The following is a 15,008-nucleotide window of genomic DNA, read 5'->3' as shown; positions in this document are numbered from 1 at the left end:
ATTGGATCCCCCGCCTACTAGCCCCAAAAAATATTTATTAAAAAATACAATATCATTATTGTTTATATATATATATATATTGGAATTCAAAGTCCAAACATTTGAACAATGTCAAAGTTGATTACATATGCTGGATCTGCAAATCGTAGTTGGTACTTGGTAATGCATTTTTTTAAATAACTAACAAACAGATTTTAAATTTCTTTTTTCGTGGAAAGTCCAGTGGCGGGCCCGCATATGGCCAGGGCGGTCGTCTCATAATTTTTTTAATGCGTTCGGCCTCTCCGGACTTAAACTCCCAGCTCCGAAAGGTGGAAACTGTGAAAGTTAAGTTTAGTTTAAGAATTATGAAAGTAAGTTTAGCCTTTTGTCAGTGTTTGAGCATAACTTTAGTCAAGAATAAACCTAATCACTTATCTCATCCATTAATTATTCTGCTGCCATGGTGGATAATAAATGAAGGTTTTGACTTTTGAAGCCCTATGAGAGGGTTAATTAGATTTAGATTTGAGCATGTAATACGAGTTTCCCAACAGATCAGTTTGAATATTAGGAACATTTTTTTCTCGGGAAAATTACGGTTTTCATCCATTAAGTTTGCACTGATTTCACATTTGATCACTTATATTCATAAAAAAATAGATTTAGTTCCTCGTGTTTCAATAATTTAACACTTTCGGTCATTCTGTCAATTTGTCGTTGGTCTGTCAGTTAAGACAGTGATGGTCACACGCTTGATTCTGTCAGTACTAACGGAAAATTGACGAAATTGACAAAAAATGTTGAATTTCTGAAACATGAAGAACTAAATATGAAATTAATGTGAACTTGAGGGACGGAAACTGTATTTTTCACATTTTTCTGTATTCTTGTTTTGACTATTTAAATGTATTTTTATGAGTAATAAAAAATAAGATAAAGCAGCACAAGAACATATATAAAAGGGCCCAAAATCAATTACTTGATAATTAAAGGCCCAATCTATATTCTAGATTTCTAAGTGGCCCATATTAATTACACTGGGCCCATAAGAGACTGTTTCAGGCCTAGTCAACTCTCAATTTTCTTAACAAATAACAGTGTTATATCATATCTGATATTATTTTTTAAATAATTAAACTACACTTTGACATAAAATTTAGTATTTAAAATAACATCGGGTAAATCTACACTCTCGACTCTTGTATAATAGTTTGCAAACCATACGAAAGACGTAAATTACACTGGGCTAACCATGTTGACAAGCTCGATATAGCGACCGTCGATCAGGGAATTCGAACTTTGATCAATTAACACATACACACTTGCTCCAACCACTAGACCATCTCTTGCTGGACGCATACAATTGTAGTTGACTCTATGATTGCAGGTTTAGATATTATTAACCATTACTTTCTTGATGGGGTGATTAGATTTGAAAGTTTGTCCTTTTAATTTGTTGATTAATAATAAGAATCTTTGCCTATATAACCTGTCCCTAGCTAATAAGTTTTTTGGCATCTGTTTGTGACGTACTATACTATTGTCTTCTGTCTTATCTCGTTTGACTTTGTTAACAAATAATAAATTTGCTGTCACAAAAAAAATGCAATGTTTTTTTTTTTGAGGTGCAAAAATAAAAATAAAATAAAATAAAGAAAGATGTGCAATTGTTCTGTCATCTTTCCTTGATTTTTTTTTTTGAAAATATATGTGCTAGAATTTAATTTATGTAATATAATAAAACATTTGAATAATTTTGTATTTTGAGTGTTTTAGTAAATACGTAAATAATATCTTAAATATAAAAAAAATGTGGAGTGTAGATTATAAGCTCTTTAATAGCTTATTCTTTAAAACAAAATTAAAATCTTTCAGAATTTTTTTTACCAAACACCTTTTAAAATCTCATAAGTTCTTAAATATCTTATAAAATATTATTAGTAGCTTATAAGCTTAACCAAATATTATAATTTAATTTTATTTATTATCTGATATTAACTAAGCAAAAAATAATGATATTATTTTAATATATTTACTCTGATTTTTCATTTAACAGTGTATTCACACAGTGCAGCACGCACCTCCATCGGCGCTCATTGATTTCTCATTTCTCCCAAAATCTAGGCCTACCTCCTTCTCCTTTGATTCATCCGTTCTATTTTCTTTGCAGAAATTACAGGAAAATAATTCATGGATCTCTCTGTTGTGCAAGTAATGCACTTCTCTCTCTGTATAATCGCTGTATCTGAATTTTAAGCTTTTTTTTTTTTTTTTTTAAATCGTTAATCTGAGTATTTTTTGTCAATGTGATAGGGATTCACCAAGTCGTTGGCGATGACGGTGTTATCGGAGATCGGCGACAAGACTTTTTTCGCAGCTGCTGTAAGATATATAAATCTATGTGTGTATGTAATTTTACATATGTTTTTTTTTTCAGTAAAAAAAATAAATAATCCAGCCTGTTTTATTGTCTTTTGATTCCACAATTGTATTTCTACGTTGCTTAATTGGAAATAATTGTTGGTTGAATTTCCGGTGGGGGTGCTCTGAGCTGCTCTGAATTGTCTACTGTAATAGTAGTAGTTGATAATTACACTCGTTAATTTTATTTAATTTGAAAGTGATTTTAGTAGTTAATTTGCATGTTACAAAATACATTGGCAGCTGGAATCAATGTTGTTGGTGGAGAATTGCGATTGTAGGATTATGGATCCTGAACCAAAGTGATTTATTATTATTGTTAATTTTTTTTTGGTTGTTGTTGTTGTTGTTGTTGTTGTTGTTGTTGTTGTTGTGTGTGTGTGTGTGTGTGTGTGTGTGTGTGTGTTTCTCATATAGCACTTGATTAAGCTCTTCAATGGTTAATCATTAGTGTTGTTGTTCTGACGTTGGTGTTCGTTTCAGATTTTGGCAATGCGTTATCCCCGAAGACTTGTTTTGACAGGTTGCCTCGGAGCTTTGATTGTAAGATACATTCCTCTTCTACTTAGTCGTGTTTGGTTTTCTTTATGCATCAAGGTTCTCAGATAATTTGCAATTTTCAAGGTTATGACTATCTTATCAGCTGTTGTTGGCTGGGCGGCTCCAAATCTGGTAAGCGATTTCTATTAAACCCTTTCTACTTATGTTGCTTCAGTTGGTAATACAGCACACTGAATTGATTTCGGACTTCCAAAAGTGACACTGCTATAGTACTCTTTATCCAGTTTTGTACTAATCATTAGAAAATATGAACCATAGTATTTGGCGTGTTACTTTTCCTTAACCTCGTACCTTTGGTTTTCACTGCGACAATTGCATTTTTTCTTTTCTTTAAAACGCAATAACATGCTCAAAATTGTTATGCTGCATGCATGCTTTTCAAGCCGTTTCAGGTTCAGCCCAATTGAGCATCACAAACAGGGTTGTTACAAAATTGGATTTATATTCTTTGCAGATCCCGCGTAAGTGGACTCATCATGTAACAACAGTATTATTCCTCGTGTTTGGCCTGTGGTCTATATGGGATGCATTTAAGGAAGGGTACTGTACTATTACCTTCTCTTCTTGATTTACGCCCTTCTCTTCGACCGAAGTATCATTCTCTCGACATCTTCTTAGTCAACTTAATATTGTTTATTTGTGCACTCCGGAAACAGGGAGGCTGAAGATTTGGCTGAAGTTGAAAAAGAACTGGTTAGTTTCTTTTGTGATAAACTTTACTTGAAACGACTCTGAATTTTCACAGATTTTACTCGTTTGATGTGCCTAGAATGCTGGTATGAAAGGTCACGGTGGGGAATCAAAAGAGAATGATAAGGTAAGGCATTTTGTACTGTTCTTTCGTGATACCCTCTTGGTCCATATTAATTGCTATATAGAGACATTTTTACCGGGCAAATAGAATCATGATTACAGTTTTATTTCATTAAAGTTGTCTAATGAATTAATGATATAACATGTCAGATAAATATCCTTACATAAATTTATCTGCTCTGAGACATAAGCACATAATGCATTCTCTCTCTTTACAATTAACCATAATTTCACCAGAATGAATTTTTTCCCTGTGCTATGCTCTTCTAGGATGCAGACGATCTGAAAAAGCAAAGAAGACCCTTTCTCACCCAATTCTTTTCCCCGATCTTGCTCAAGGTCTAATAAATTCTCCCAACAAAACTTTATATAAGCCTTTTTTATTTAGACCGAGTAAAATGCTCTTCTCTTTCTGCAGGCCTTCTCCATTACTTTCTTTGGAGAATGGGGCGACAAAAGTCAGGTCCGTTCGTATTAATAAAGTTGTATGTATGTTCACTCTCTGCCATGATAAATTCCACTTCAGTCCCCTTTAACAATAGTCATAATCTTTTTTCCAGCTTGCCACAATTGGTTTGGCTGCCGATGAAAATCCCCTTGGTGTTGTTCTTGGTGGAATTCTGTAAGTCCATACTAGCTTCATGTAATTCACAGCCAAAATAAATATCTAAATTCCTTTCGTAATCATGTTCGGTTCTGTTTACCTTGTATCAGTGGACAAGCTTTATGTACTACAGCGGCCGTCCTCGGAGGAAAGAGTCTTGCAACTCAAATATCTGAGAAAATAGTAAGTTTCCGGACTTGTACTTTTATTAAGGGGAAAAAGAGGATTTTATTTTTTACTTTTTATTTTATAAAATTCTATATGATTTATATAGGTTGCGCTCTCCGGAGGAGTTCTTTTCATTATTTTTGGAATTCAATCATTTCTGTCAACAGTCGAGTCGTAAAAGGCTCCAAAATTATCAAAGGTCAGTCTAAATTGCTTTTTTTTTTTAAAGTAATTTTCCAATACTATGCTGCCGTAATCGCCTGCCTGCTGAAACTGCTGTACTGAAACTTTTCTTGCTTTCGTTGTTCACATGCAGAAAACGGAGAAAAACTCGTTATGATGAAAAGTAGAACTTTTAACTTTGTAGGATATTTTATCCATTAGCAAATTCAGGATATGATATACGAATATTAAACTACGCAGAAGAAAACCGATAGCCACAGTACCTGTAATTTACAAAATCAATTGTAAAGCTAGCCCAATCACAACAAAATTGGAGACTATCACATTTTTCTTCATTTGTCTACTTTTTTGTGCACTAAGTTCCGCATAGTGTTCAGATGGCAAACGAGAACATTGACTAAGCTCTGGTTAGCTTAATCGTAAAAAAGTAGAATTAATACGTAAATGTTGTGTTGATTGGAGAATTAGGTAAGATATTTTCGAGATTTGTCTATCATGTGTGGGATGGCTAATTGAACTGTCATGATTTCGGTCACATCTCAGTACATTAGTGCAAGAGAAATAGGATTTCCACTCTCTTTTTGAAGCCCGTTTCTTATGCATCAATGAAGTTATGGTCGTAAATCGTAATACTAGTTGATCTTCATCGATATTTATTTGGAGCTGTCTCGAGATTCTCAACTGGTACTGATAGTGGTAGTAGTAGGTGTCGTCGTTTGATGCCTTGAAATTCAATAATTAGTGGGTATTTAGACATCAATTAATCCTTAGTTAGCATTCTTAAAAGATCACTTTCTTTTGCTTTCGCTTTTCTTTTTTTTTTTTCCTTTTTTTTTTATTGAAGCGGACCGCGCACGAGACTTTGATCTTTTGGAAAGTAAATTGAATGATGGGAATTTGCTGTTCTTAAAGCAAATCTGGTTGTGATTAGATGAATTCCTTTGTATAAAATCTGGGTTGGTAGGGTCAATTTTAAAGAGCAATTTCTACTTATAAGTAACAGCTAATTTTCCTCAGTGTCTAGTGCACGTCAATTCTCATGTGGTTACCTAATTCAATCAACTAGAAACGATTACTGAATTAGAAATTGACAGCAGTCGAAATAATTCAAACGATTTTTCTTCGTTCGATTTTTCAATATCCAAATCATAGTTAACATTCGCACAAAATAAAAATACACTTTGCCATACAATCATCGAAAAAAACCACCACATTTTATGAGTAAAAATCATAAGTCGAAGAATCCTTAACAATATTTCGCAACCCTCCGATGGTCGATGCTACCATGATGAACATTCCGATAATTATACATGCCTGAAATTCACAACATTTTTCACTTATAACAACACAATATTTTTACTAATTTCATTCATTAAAAAAAAAAAGTATGGTAAAATATTTACTTACCCAGTTTATAATCCACGAGCGGCTGAATCGCTCCGGTTTCATAATTTTCAGCCATATTATGCTTGGTAGCTGCTCATATTCCATGTACGAATACAAATAAAAATAACTCAGCAAATATATAAATAGTAAATAAATATTAATATATAAAAAAAATTAGTGTTTTTTAAAATCTCACAAAGTAAGAAGTTGGAGCAAAGCCAAATCCACCAAAGAAACCAAGTAGATCACCAAAGAAAGGGAAGGTCACTCCAACAAATAAGGTGAACGCTGCAAATATTTAGTCTTTTTATCAGTCAAAAAAATAAAAAAATAATAATTATAACTTCTTACACTGTTTATTCTTTCATTTAATTTCAAAAAAAAAAAAAAAGAATTATTACCAACATAAGCAGAACGAACAATAAGCCGAAGCACAACTCCACGCGAGATGCTCAATCGTTTCACCACGCTCCTCTCGATCAACTCAAACACCGGCATTGCATAAACCTGCATGCAAAAACCAAATCAACCTCTCTTAATTTCTATTTTTTCGATTTTTTCATTCTTATTAAATAATTAGCATATTCTATTATACTAATAGTAATTAATAATAATAATAATAATAATTACCTGATAGCTTCCAATAACATGAACGACGACCATGAGATTAGCGGCGGCAATAAGCCACGCGGGCCTCTCAAGAGCAACAAGAACATTATCGTCTACGTCTTGTCCGAACGCCCAGTATCCGATCAAAGCCACCGGAAAATAGCATATTCCGTTGATGAAATAGGCCAAGACCGCCCCTTTCCACATCGGAACCCTAGATGGCTTCTCCGGTGTGGACGGAATGGTGGCCTGAATTTCAAGGGCCACCGCGTGGCCCGCGTAAGCGAATGTGATTTGCCCTAAAGCGTTGAACACTCGGAACATGGAGTCGGCCCCACTTGTTTCTTTGTACGCGTAGCTCACGTTAGGGGCCCGCCCCTTGCTTAGGCTGCCCACCCATGCTATAGTTGAGTAGCTGCATGTAAGGTCGGAGTGTAAATAAACAATCGAGTCGAGTTGAATGTTTTGAAAATTGTGTTTGGGTTTGGTTTGATTAGCATCTGAGATGAACTCAAACAAGTTTTGACCTAGATATCGAGCTTGATTTTGCATGCATATTTTATTTTATCTTTTTCAAACGAAAATATGTGTTCAAGCTTTGTTCTTTTGGACAAATCAAATATGATGAAAAGTAACACTTCCGGAAAAAAATCAATTTTCTTTTGGAAGTTGAAAACCGATTTTGTTCTAAACAAAAAATCGGAAATCGAATTTCAGAAATTGGAATGAAAGAACTTGTTTTTAAATCATAAATTTCCGGACTCGAACTGAAGGAATATCAAAATTCCAAATTTTTTGTCACCTATTATACAAAATACATAATATGTTTAACTTTTTAATTTGTTTTTGGAATTTTCGGGATTATTTTAAAAAATGCGGAAATCGATATTTAATATGTATTCCAATTCCTTTCCAAAATAAAAATTGGAAAAATCAGAATTCAAAATGAAAAACATTCTTCCAAAAATCGAAAAATTCCGAACCAAACATCTTGATATTTATTTACCATAGTGACATGATTGCAGCGGCGAGTGAAACACCGGAGACGGAGTTAAAATCGGGGAACTGAGAGAGGAAGAAGTGGAGCCCACCGAAGATGCAGATCCAATAGGATTGCTTGATTGGGGTGCACCCGGTGCATGTTATTTCCAAGAACTTCTTCAGGCACTTCCCACCGGTAACCATATAAACTATGTCACAGCCAACTTGTACAATAAGCTGCTGAGGTAGTACTATCCACGGGCCTAGTTTCGGGCCGAATGCATGCCGGCCCAAGTCAATGTACCGATCAAAGCGGACACCCGGTACGCATTCGTGGAGTTGAGTCATCTGCCACATGGTGTGCAAGGTGATGCACCATGATAGCGCCATCACGAAAGTTCCCGGTCCCCTGTAAATTTGTTTCGTTTTAATTTAATACCTACTATTTTATATAGAAATTTGTTATTTTTCGAATAATACAATATCGTTTGGCTCCGTTTATAAAATTCTGGCTCCGACACTGGCCTTATTTATAACCTTTGAAGAAAAATTGAAAATTTTCAAGAACACTAAATATTTTCTTATAGGAATTTGATGAAAATTTCAACCTCAAAAGAGGAGAGAGAGAGAGAGAGAGAGAGTTGTACCATCCTAAGTAAGCCATGGCATATGGCAAGCTAAGAACACCGGCACCAACCATGGCGGTGACGGTGTGGAAGGTCGAGTACCACCACTTTGCCTCCCGACGGGGACCATTCTCCGCCCATTTATTGTCCGATGGAACTTCCTGCAACAATATTTATACATACACACGCACAATATAAGAGATCAAATATCAATATAATTCTTGAACAAGTGAAAAAAAAAATATTTTTATTTTTAAGAAAAAGGAACTTAATTACTTTGGGTTGTGGGGGTGAAGTAGGAGAAGAAACCATTTTATTTTATTTTTTGCTAGCAAAAGCAAACACTTCACCAAGAATGCAGGAGTTTAGTGCCTATCACATTGAGTATAAGTAGTGGTTGATGAAAGGTGATATGTGATCTTAATTCAATTGGCTACCATTTAACTTTTTCTAGTATGAATTATTTTAATGTTACATCAACTAAAATATAGTTTTTTTTTCTCTTTCTTTGTGGATATAATGATCGAAAGACGCAGAAAGGAGAGTAGATACAACGCATATACATATAAGATGTTAATTTAGCGTATTCCCTTTGGGCCCGTTTGGTAGGCTTGATTGACCTTGATATACTACTAATTAAGTGTCAGCCTGGTGTTTGATGATATAGTTTGAAGCCCGATATTGCATAGTGTTCGATATTTAAAGCGAGATCCGTAAAATCGACTCAAATATTTCGAATTATATGTAATCACATCCAATCCTATAATGGTTTTATTTGCCCTCAAAACCATATAATGGTGTTCATCTAGTTGAGAGTTGCCATCATAATGTGGGACACTAGCTAGTAATTGTGGTAATAAATTAAAAATGTAATGATTATTTTGGCACTAAGAGTGCCTAAAATTTGACTAAAATGTACTAATTAATTAATAATGATATAATCACACGTTGATGGAGCTCAAAAGGGAACAAAATATTTAATATTAATTAGGAAGTGTAATGACTAATTAGGTGAGGTTATATAATTAAGCCTTTTAAAAAGAAGAGATTTTTGTTGAAAGAATTCTACACATTTGGTTTGAATATTAATTTTTTTTATAGTTAAGAAATTAGTAGAGAAAAAAGATAATCTAAAAAAATAATTCCAGAAATGCTATTAGAGTTTTCCTAACTTTTCTCTCTTCTATAATTTTAGTTAATATCCTAAAAATAAAAATAATAATAAATAATTAAATGTTAGTAAAAGATAACATTTTTTTGACTAAAATGTTGAACTTCACACAATTTGAATAGAGCTTTTCACCTAACCACCAACTTAATTATGTGCTACCCATATGCTAATCTTTCCTCTTAATATATAATCTAAATTCTAAAAACTAATTATTCTCTCTTGATACTTTGACTACAAGAATAAGTCAATTAGGTGCTTATATTTTGCCTAAATTGCGGACAGACCCCAAAGAAATTATTTCATTACTCAAATATTATATTAACTTCAATTATTTAATTAATTGTAACTTTATCTCAACAATCAAACAATTAAATGGGCCTATTAGAGGGTCCGATTTGAAAACGGCTCCAAGTTAAACATGATCCATTATCAAGAATGGCACATTTTTTAGTTGTATGTACTTTGTTTTGGGTTATGTCCAAATTAAACCCGACCCGAATCCAGTTCTATAATGAGTCACGTATTATTGATAATGATATTTCGGCACCCATATTTTCGACGCTTCTACCTTCCTATTTTAATCCATTTTATTTTAATCGATGATGCGTTAAACGAAATCGCACGTTCAACAAGCAGCCTCACAATCGGGCACTCATGTCGTGCCACTAGAATATCGAATATTCCGTCGAAATTCAAATGATTACTTGTTTTATTAAACTTGACAATGATGATGTGTGCACTTCCATATTCAAAAGTGCCACTAAAAAAACCTTAGTCTAAAATCACAACAAACGTTGTCACGAATAGAATTCGTAAGTAGACGAATCGACAATGATGTTTCGCAATCCCCCGATGGTTGATGCCAACATGATAAACACTCCAACAAATATGCATCCCTGAAATTACCAATATGCCCTTTCAATTTTTGCAATTTTTTTATATATATAATAAACTCTTATTTGTGAGTTTAGAAATGGAATTAAAGATTGTTAGAGAAGCTTTACTCACCCAATTGACAGTCCAGGATAGGCTCAATCTCTCTGGTTTCTTGATTCTTAGCCACATTATACTAGGCAGCTGAAATAAACACACATAAAATTGATGAGTAATTAAATTTAATCATTTTATTTTACTAAAATAGTAGACATTTTTTATAAATCACACTAAATTTAAAGGGCAAATTACGGTCACCCCTAAGATAAGATTAAATTACGAAAAAACTCTTTTTGTTTGAGTAATTACAAGAACCCTTCAACTATGTATTGTCTTACGAAAAAACTCCCCACTCAATAATTAAATTTGACACCGTAAAGGTGGACGTGTCCGACAATACATAGTTAAGAGAGTGGTTGTAATTACCAAAACAGAAGGGATTGTTTCGTAATTTAATCTTACTTCAGGGGTGAAAGTAATTTGCCCAAATTTAAATGATAAAGGGCTTACTATGTAAGAAGTTGTGGCAAAGCCAAAGCCACCAAAGAAGCCAAGCAGGTCACCAAAGAAAGGGAAAGTCACGCCAAGAAACAGAGTCAACGCTGTAATTATCATTTAATTAACATGGTTAATTAACTCTGATTGTGTTTAAATGCACAATTAACAGCAGTGATTAATGAAATACTTACCAACATAAGCAGAACGAACAATTATCCTTAGCAAAAGTCCAGGTGGCACCTTAAATTTTGTAATCATTGTCCTTTCTAGCACCTCAAATACTGGCATCGCATAAACCTACAGTAGAATCTCGATAAATTAATAACATCGATTAAATAATAGTTTTTCTCGGTCCCGACTCGGTGAAAACGTATTAAATTATTAACTCGATAATTTAATAATTTGTTAAATTAATAGAATTTCCTTAGTCCCGGCTGTATTAATTTATAGAGGTTTAACTGAATTTATTTACTATTTACGTTTTAGTATAAATTAAATAAAATAAATTAAAAAATACAATTGTAAATTGCAGATATTATTTAATTCAAGCTCGACCCAGTGGCGCGAGCCAGCATTCATTTCTTAAATCCTTATTATTTTATAAAATTCGTGTATATAGTATTACCTGGTAGCTTCCGATGACGTGGACAACAACCATCAAATTAGCGGCGGCAATGAGCCAGGACGGCCTCTCAAGCGCGACCAGGACGTTGTCGGCGACGTCCTGTCCGAACGCCCAGTATCCAACGAGGGCCACCGGAAAATAGCATATGGCGTTGATGAAATAGGCCCACACGGCGCCTTTCCACATCGGAATTCTCGACGGCCGCTCGGGAGTGGATGGGATGGTGGCCTGAATTTCGAGAACAACGGCGTGGCCGGCGTACGCGGAGGTGATTTGACCTAAAGCATTGAAAACGCGGAACATGTAATCGGCGCCGCTCGTTTTCTTGTAGGCGTAGCTCACGGTCGGGGCTCTGCCGTGGCTCAGGCTGCCCACCCAGGCTATTGTTGAGTAGCTGCGCCAAACATAGTAACGGAGTTCAAAAATAATTTTTTTAAAAGAAAAAAAATATTTTTATCTAATATTAAATTTTAAGGGAGGTATTTTTTATTTTTGATATACGAAAGTCTATATGTAATTAGATCACATTTTAGGGAGAATAGTGTAATTTACTTAATATTTGATCAAGGGTAAAAATAGAATTTTGAAAAAGTCATTAATCGAATCTGCAGCGTAATTTTCAAATCAAGGAGTCTAGTTGTAATTGTATCTGTAATTATGCAAATAAGAGGGGTATTTTTGTAATTTGACATTATCTCAGAGGGTGGCTATAATTTACCCAAATATATATTGTTCTAAGTTTTAATATTCATAATATTAAAAGTTCAAAAACCAAATAATTGCATAAACATAAAATCAAAATTACCAGATACAAAAACTAATTTTCTTCAACAAAATCATATAAATAATCACCTGAAGTACAATCAATTACAGCTAAGAAAATATTTTTAACAAAATTTAAAATTTTAACTAATAACTAATAACTAATAACATGCATATAACCAAATAAAAAAATAAATATTAGAGAAAAAAAATAAAAATATTTTTTTTTTAAATAAAACAAAATAAAAATGGAAAATCAATTTGATATTAGCAGTTTAGCACAACGCTGTGTATAATCTTAGGAAGATTAGGTCGCATAATACAGTTAAACCTCTATAAATTAATACAGTTGGGATCATCAAAATTTCATTAATTTAGCGAAATATTAACTTATCGATAAATTAATAATTATTAATTTATACATTAATTAATAACTTATTAATTTATGAAATTAATTTTATTATTATTTTCAATAAATACGTTTTTTTTTTTAAATTACGTGTATATTATTCATTGTACCATTAGTTCAATGCACTATAGAGCCCGTTTCACGAGCGGAAGCTCTTAAAGCAGCGATGATATAGAACGATTTTATGTTGAGTTATGAGAAAACTATACCGAAAGTTCTAACCATATTAAAAAGAGTAAGGGACGAGATTGATGGTAATGTGAAATTCAACAAGAAACAAGGGACAATTAAATTATATATTATTAAACTTTCATAGATCTACAAAATATGTATTGTACCATGTAATTTAAGAATTATTTTTATGCATTATTAATTTATATATTATATGGGGCTTCTTAAAATTTTCGAATGTGTATTATCTTATAAATTTAGCGAATTATTAATTTAGCACGTTGTCCCCGAGTCGGGACCGGGAAAATTTATTATTTAAGCGAGGTTATTAATTTATCGAGGTTCTACTGTAGTATATATTTAAGTGGAACTAATGCATCATATTAAATAATAAATAAATTAAGAGGAGTGATAAACTCACCTTAATGACATGATAGCTGCAGCCAACGAAACCCTAGAGATAGAATTGAAATCCGGCAGCTGAGAGAGAAAGAAATGCAGGCATCCAAATATGCCAATCCAATACGATTGTCTCATAGGTGTACAGTTGGTGCACACAATTTCCATGAACTTTTTCAGGCATTTCCCTCCAGTCACCATATACACAATGTCACAGCCAACCTGGACTATGAACTGCTGAGGTAGTACAATCAACGGCCCGAGTTTCGGCCCGAAAGCGTGCCGCCCTAGGTCGTAGTATCGGTCGAACCGAACGCCCGGTACACACTCGTGTAGCTGTATCATTTGTCTCATTGTGTTTAGGGTTATGCACCACGATAGCGCCATCACTATTGTACCCGGAACCCTGTCGTAGATATTTTTCAGATTTTACGGGGGTATTTTAGTAATTTATCGCCTATTGGTACGTTTGGATTTTTTATACGATCTAAATAGAGCGTCGACAAAAATTAGTTATATACGTGAGTATTAATATTATATATAGCGCCTTGTTTTACATTGTCTATAATGTTTTAGGTGGTGTTTGCAAAATTTTCTGTAACGAGCAGAAGTTAGTGATTCTGAACTAAGTTATACAGAGAGCGAGAGAGCGCATATATATATATATATATATATATATATATATATATATATATATATATATATATATATATATATATATATATATATATATATATATATATATATATACACACACATACCATCCTAAGTAAGCCATGGCATACGGCAAGCTGAGAACCCCGGCACCAACCATAGCTGTAACGGTATGAAAGGTCGAGTACCACCACTTCGCTTCCCGATGAGGACCGTTTTCCCCCCATTTGTCATCTGATGGAACTTCCTGTAAGAATTTTTTTTTTTTTAAATTTAAATTAATTTCTACCAAATATATATAACATATTAACATGCTAATTAATAATAATGTGATTATAAGATCAGAAAATTAAATTAAATTAAATCACCTTGGGTTGTGGGGGATCTGCTGAAACCATTTATTTCTAACCCCACAAATTGAACACACTTATAAGACAGTTTATTTTTACTACAACGACTATATGAAACCAGGTAGCTGCCTACTTATAGTTGCCTGATTATTAATATATATATTTATATTCTTCAATGGAATGAATATATAAATAAATATAAATATAAATATGAAGAATATATTCGCCACCTTTAGTTATTCTATGAAAAATTAAGATTGCATCATTAAAGTTAATATTTGTTAAGGGGAATAGTGATTAGTGATATGAAAAGATACTAAAGGATAGTGGATATATACTAGACACAATGCACTACCTACGCAAGTTGACTTCATAGATTCTTGTCTATATATAGACAATGACTTTCCCACCAAATTATTTGAGATGATTTCAAAAGAGTTGAGGCTTTTTCGATTATAAATATTACACCCGGTGAAATACGAGTAGCTTTTCACTTTAGTATACAAACACACACACAAATATATATATGATATGATGTGTTATCCACTGAAATCCACCGAGTGCATCTCTTCGAGTGTAACACATAACAAACTCGAGTCGTAGTTGCTTTGATCGTTATGTATGTGGTTCACCAACCGAACCTTATTAATTATATGTAAGTTGGAAATTCCCTAAGGGAATATGTCACTTAACTTTTTAGTG

At 33.3% G+C, this 15,008-nt stretch overlaps 3 protein-coding genes across 3 annotated transcripts; 1 reads left to right on the top strand and 2 right to left on the bottom strand.

Annotated features, from left to right (window-relative positions):
• Positions 1–2,010: 2,010 nt before the first annotated feature.
• On the top strand, positions 2,011–5,091 carry LOC105966225 (GDT1-like protein 4). The gene is made up of 13 exons (XM_012990791.2): positions 2,011–2,193; positions 2,296–2,364; positions 2,887–2,946; positions 3,028–3,075; positions 3,419–3,504; positions 3,621–3,657; positions 3,734–3,781; positions 4,048–4,116; positions 4,196–4,240; positions 4,338–4,399; positions 4,492–4,564; positions 4,656–4,748; positions 4,866–5,091. Exons 1-12 carry the CDS (start codon positions 2,173–2,175, stop codon positions 4,725–4,727), a joined length of 690 nt encoding a protein of 229 aa, XP_012846245.1. The 5' UTR covers positions 2,011–2,172; the 3' UTR covers positions 4,728–4,748; positions 4,866–5,091.
• Positions 5,092–5,832: 741 nt separating this feature from the next.
• On the bottom strand, positions 5,833–8,758 carry LOC105966232 (lysine histidine transporter-like 6). The gene is made up of 8 exons (XM_012990798.2): positions 8,611–8,758; positions 8,356–8,495; positions 7,734–8,117; positions 6,749–7,142; positions 6,520–6,625; positions 6,315–6,406; positions 6,140–6,208; positions 5,833–6,046 (listed from the first exon to the last, which is right to left on the bottom strand). The coding sequence occupies exons 1-8, from the start codon at positions 8,644–8,646 to the stop codon at positions 5,948–5,950; spliced, it is 1,320 nt and encodes a 439-aa protein (XP_012846252.1). The 5' UTR covers positions 8,647–8,758; the 3' UTR covers positions 5,833–5,947.
• A 1,427-nt stretch (positions 8,759–10,185) lies between these two features.
• On the bottom strand, positions 10,186–14,484 carry LOC105966224 (lysine histidine transporter-like 6). The gene is made up of 8 exons (XM_012990790.2): positions 14,325–14,484; positions 14,064–14,203; positions 13,325–13,708; positions 11,562–11,955; positions 11,128–11,233; positions 10,949–11,040; positions 10,514–10,582; positions 10,186–10,401 (listed from the first exon to the last, which is right to left on the bottom strand). Exons 1-8 carry the CDS (start codon positions 14,352–14,354, stop codon positions 10,303–10,305), a joined length of 1,314 nt encoding a protein of 437 aa, XP_012846244.1. The 5' UTR covers positions 14,355–14,484; the 3' UTR covers positions 10,186–10,302.
• Positions 14,485–15,008: the final 524 nt, after the last annotated feature.

The sequence above is a fragment of the Erythranthe guttata genome, chromosome 5, assembly GCF_056151865.1.
Source record: "Erythranthe guttata isolate IM_541 chromosome 5, IM_541, whole genome shotgun sequence".
Lineage (NCBI taxonomy): Eukaryota > Viridiplantae > Streptophyta > Magnoliopsida > Lamiales > Phrymaceae > Erythranthe > Erythranthe guttata.
Note: the sequence above shows the minus strand (reverse complement) of the source record. Positions and strands in the feature narration are given on the sequence as shown.

Excerpts from the sequence above, each read along its gene's own strand:
- LOC105966225 (XM_012990791.2), top strand. The coding sequence starts at position 2,173 with ATGGATCTCTCTGTTGTGCAA. Across the intron at positions 3,076-3,418 it reads GCTGGGCGGCTCCAAATCTG|ATCCCGCGTAAGTGGACTCA; the intron begins GTAAGCGATTTC and ends TATTCTTTGCAG. Across the intron at positions 3,782-4,047 it reads AATCAAAAGAGAATGATAAG|GATGCAGACGATCTGAAAAA; the intron begins GTAAGGCATTTT and ends ATGCTCTTCTAG.
- LOC105966232 (XM_012990798.2), bottom strand. The coding sequence starts at position 8,646 with ATGGTTTCTTCTCCTACTTCACCCCCACAACCCAAA. Across the intron at positions 8,496-8,610 it reads CTTCACCCCCACAACCCAAA|GAAGTTCCATCGGACAATAA; the intron begins GTAATTAAGTTC and ends ATATTGTTGCAG. Across the intron at positions 6,626-6,748 it reads ATGTTATTGGAAGCTATCAG|GTTTATGCAATGCCGGTGTT; the intron begins GTAATTATTATT and ends TTTTGCATGCAG.
- LOC105966224 (XM_012990790.2), bottom strand. The coding sequence starts at position 14,354 with ATGGTTTCAGCAGATCCCCCACAACCCAAG. Across the intron at positions 11,234-11,561 it reads ACGTCATCGGAAGCTACCAG|GTTTATGCGATGCCAGTATT; the intron begins GTAATACTATAT and ends ATTCTACTGTAG. Across the intron at positions 11,041-11,127 it reads TGTTCGTTCTGCTTATGTTG|CGTTGACTCTGTTTCTTGGC; the intron begins GTAAGTATTTCA and ends TGATAATTACAG.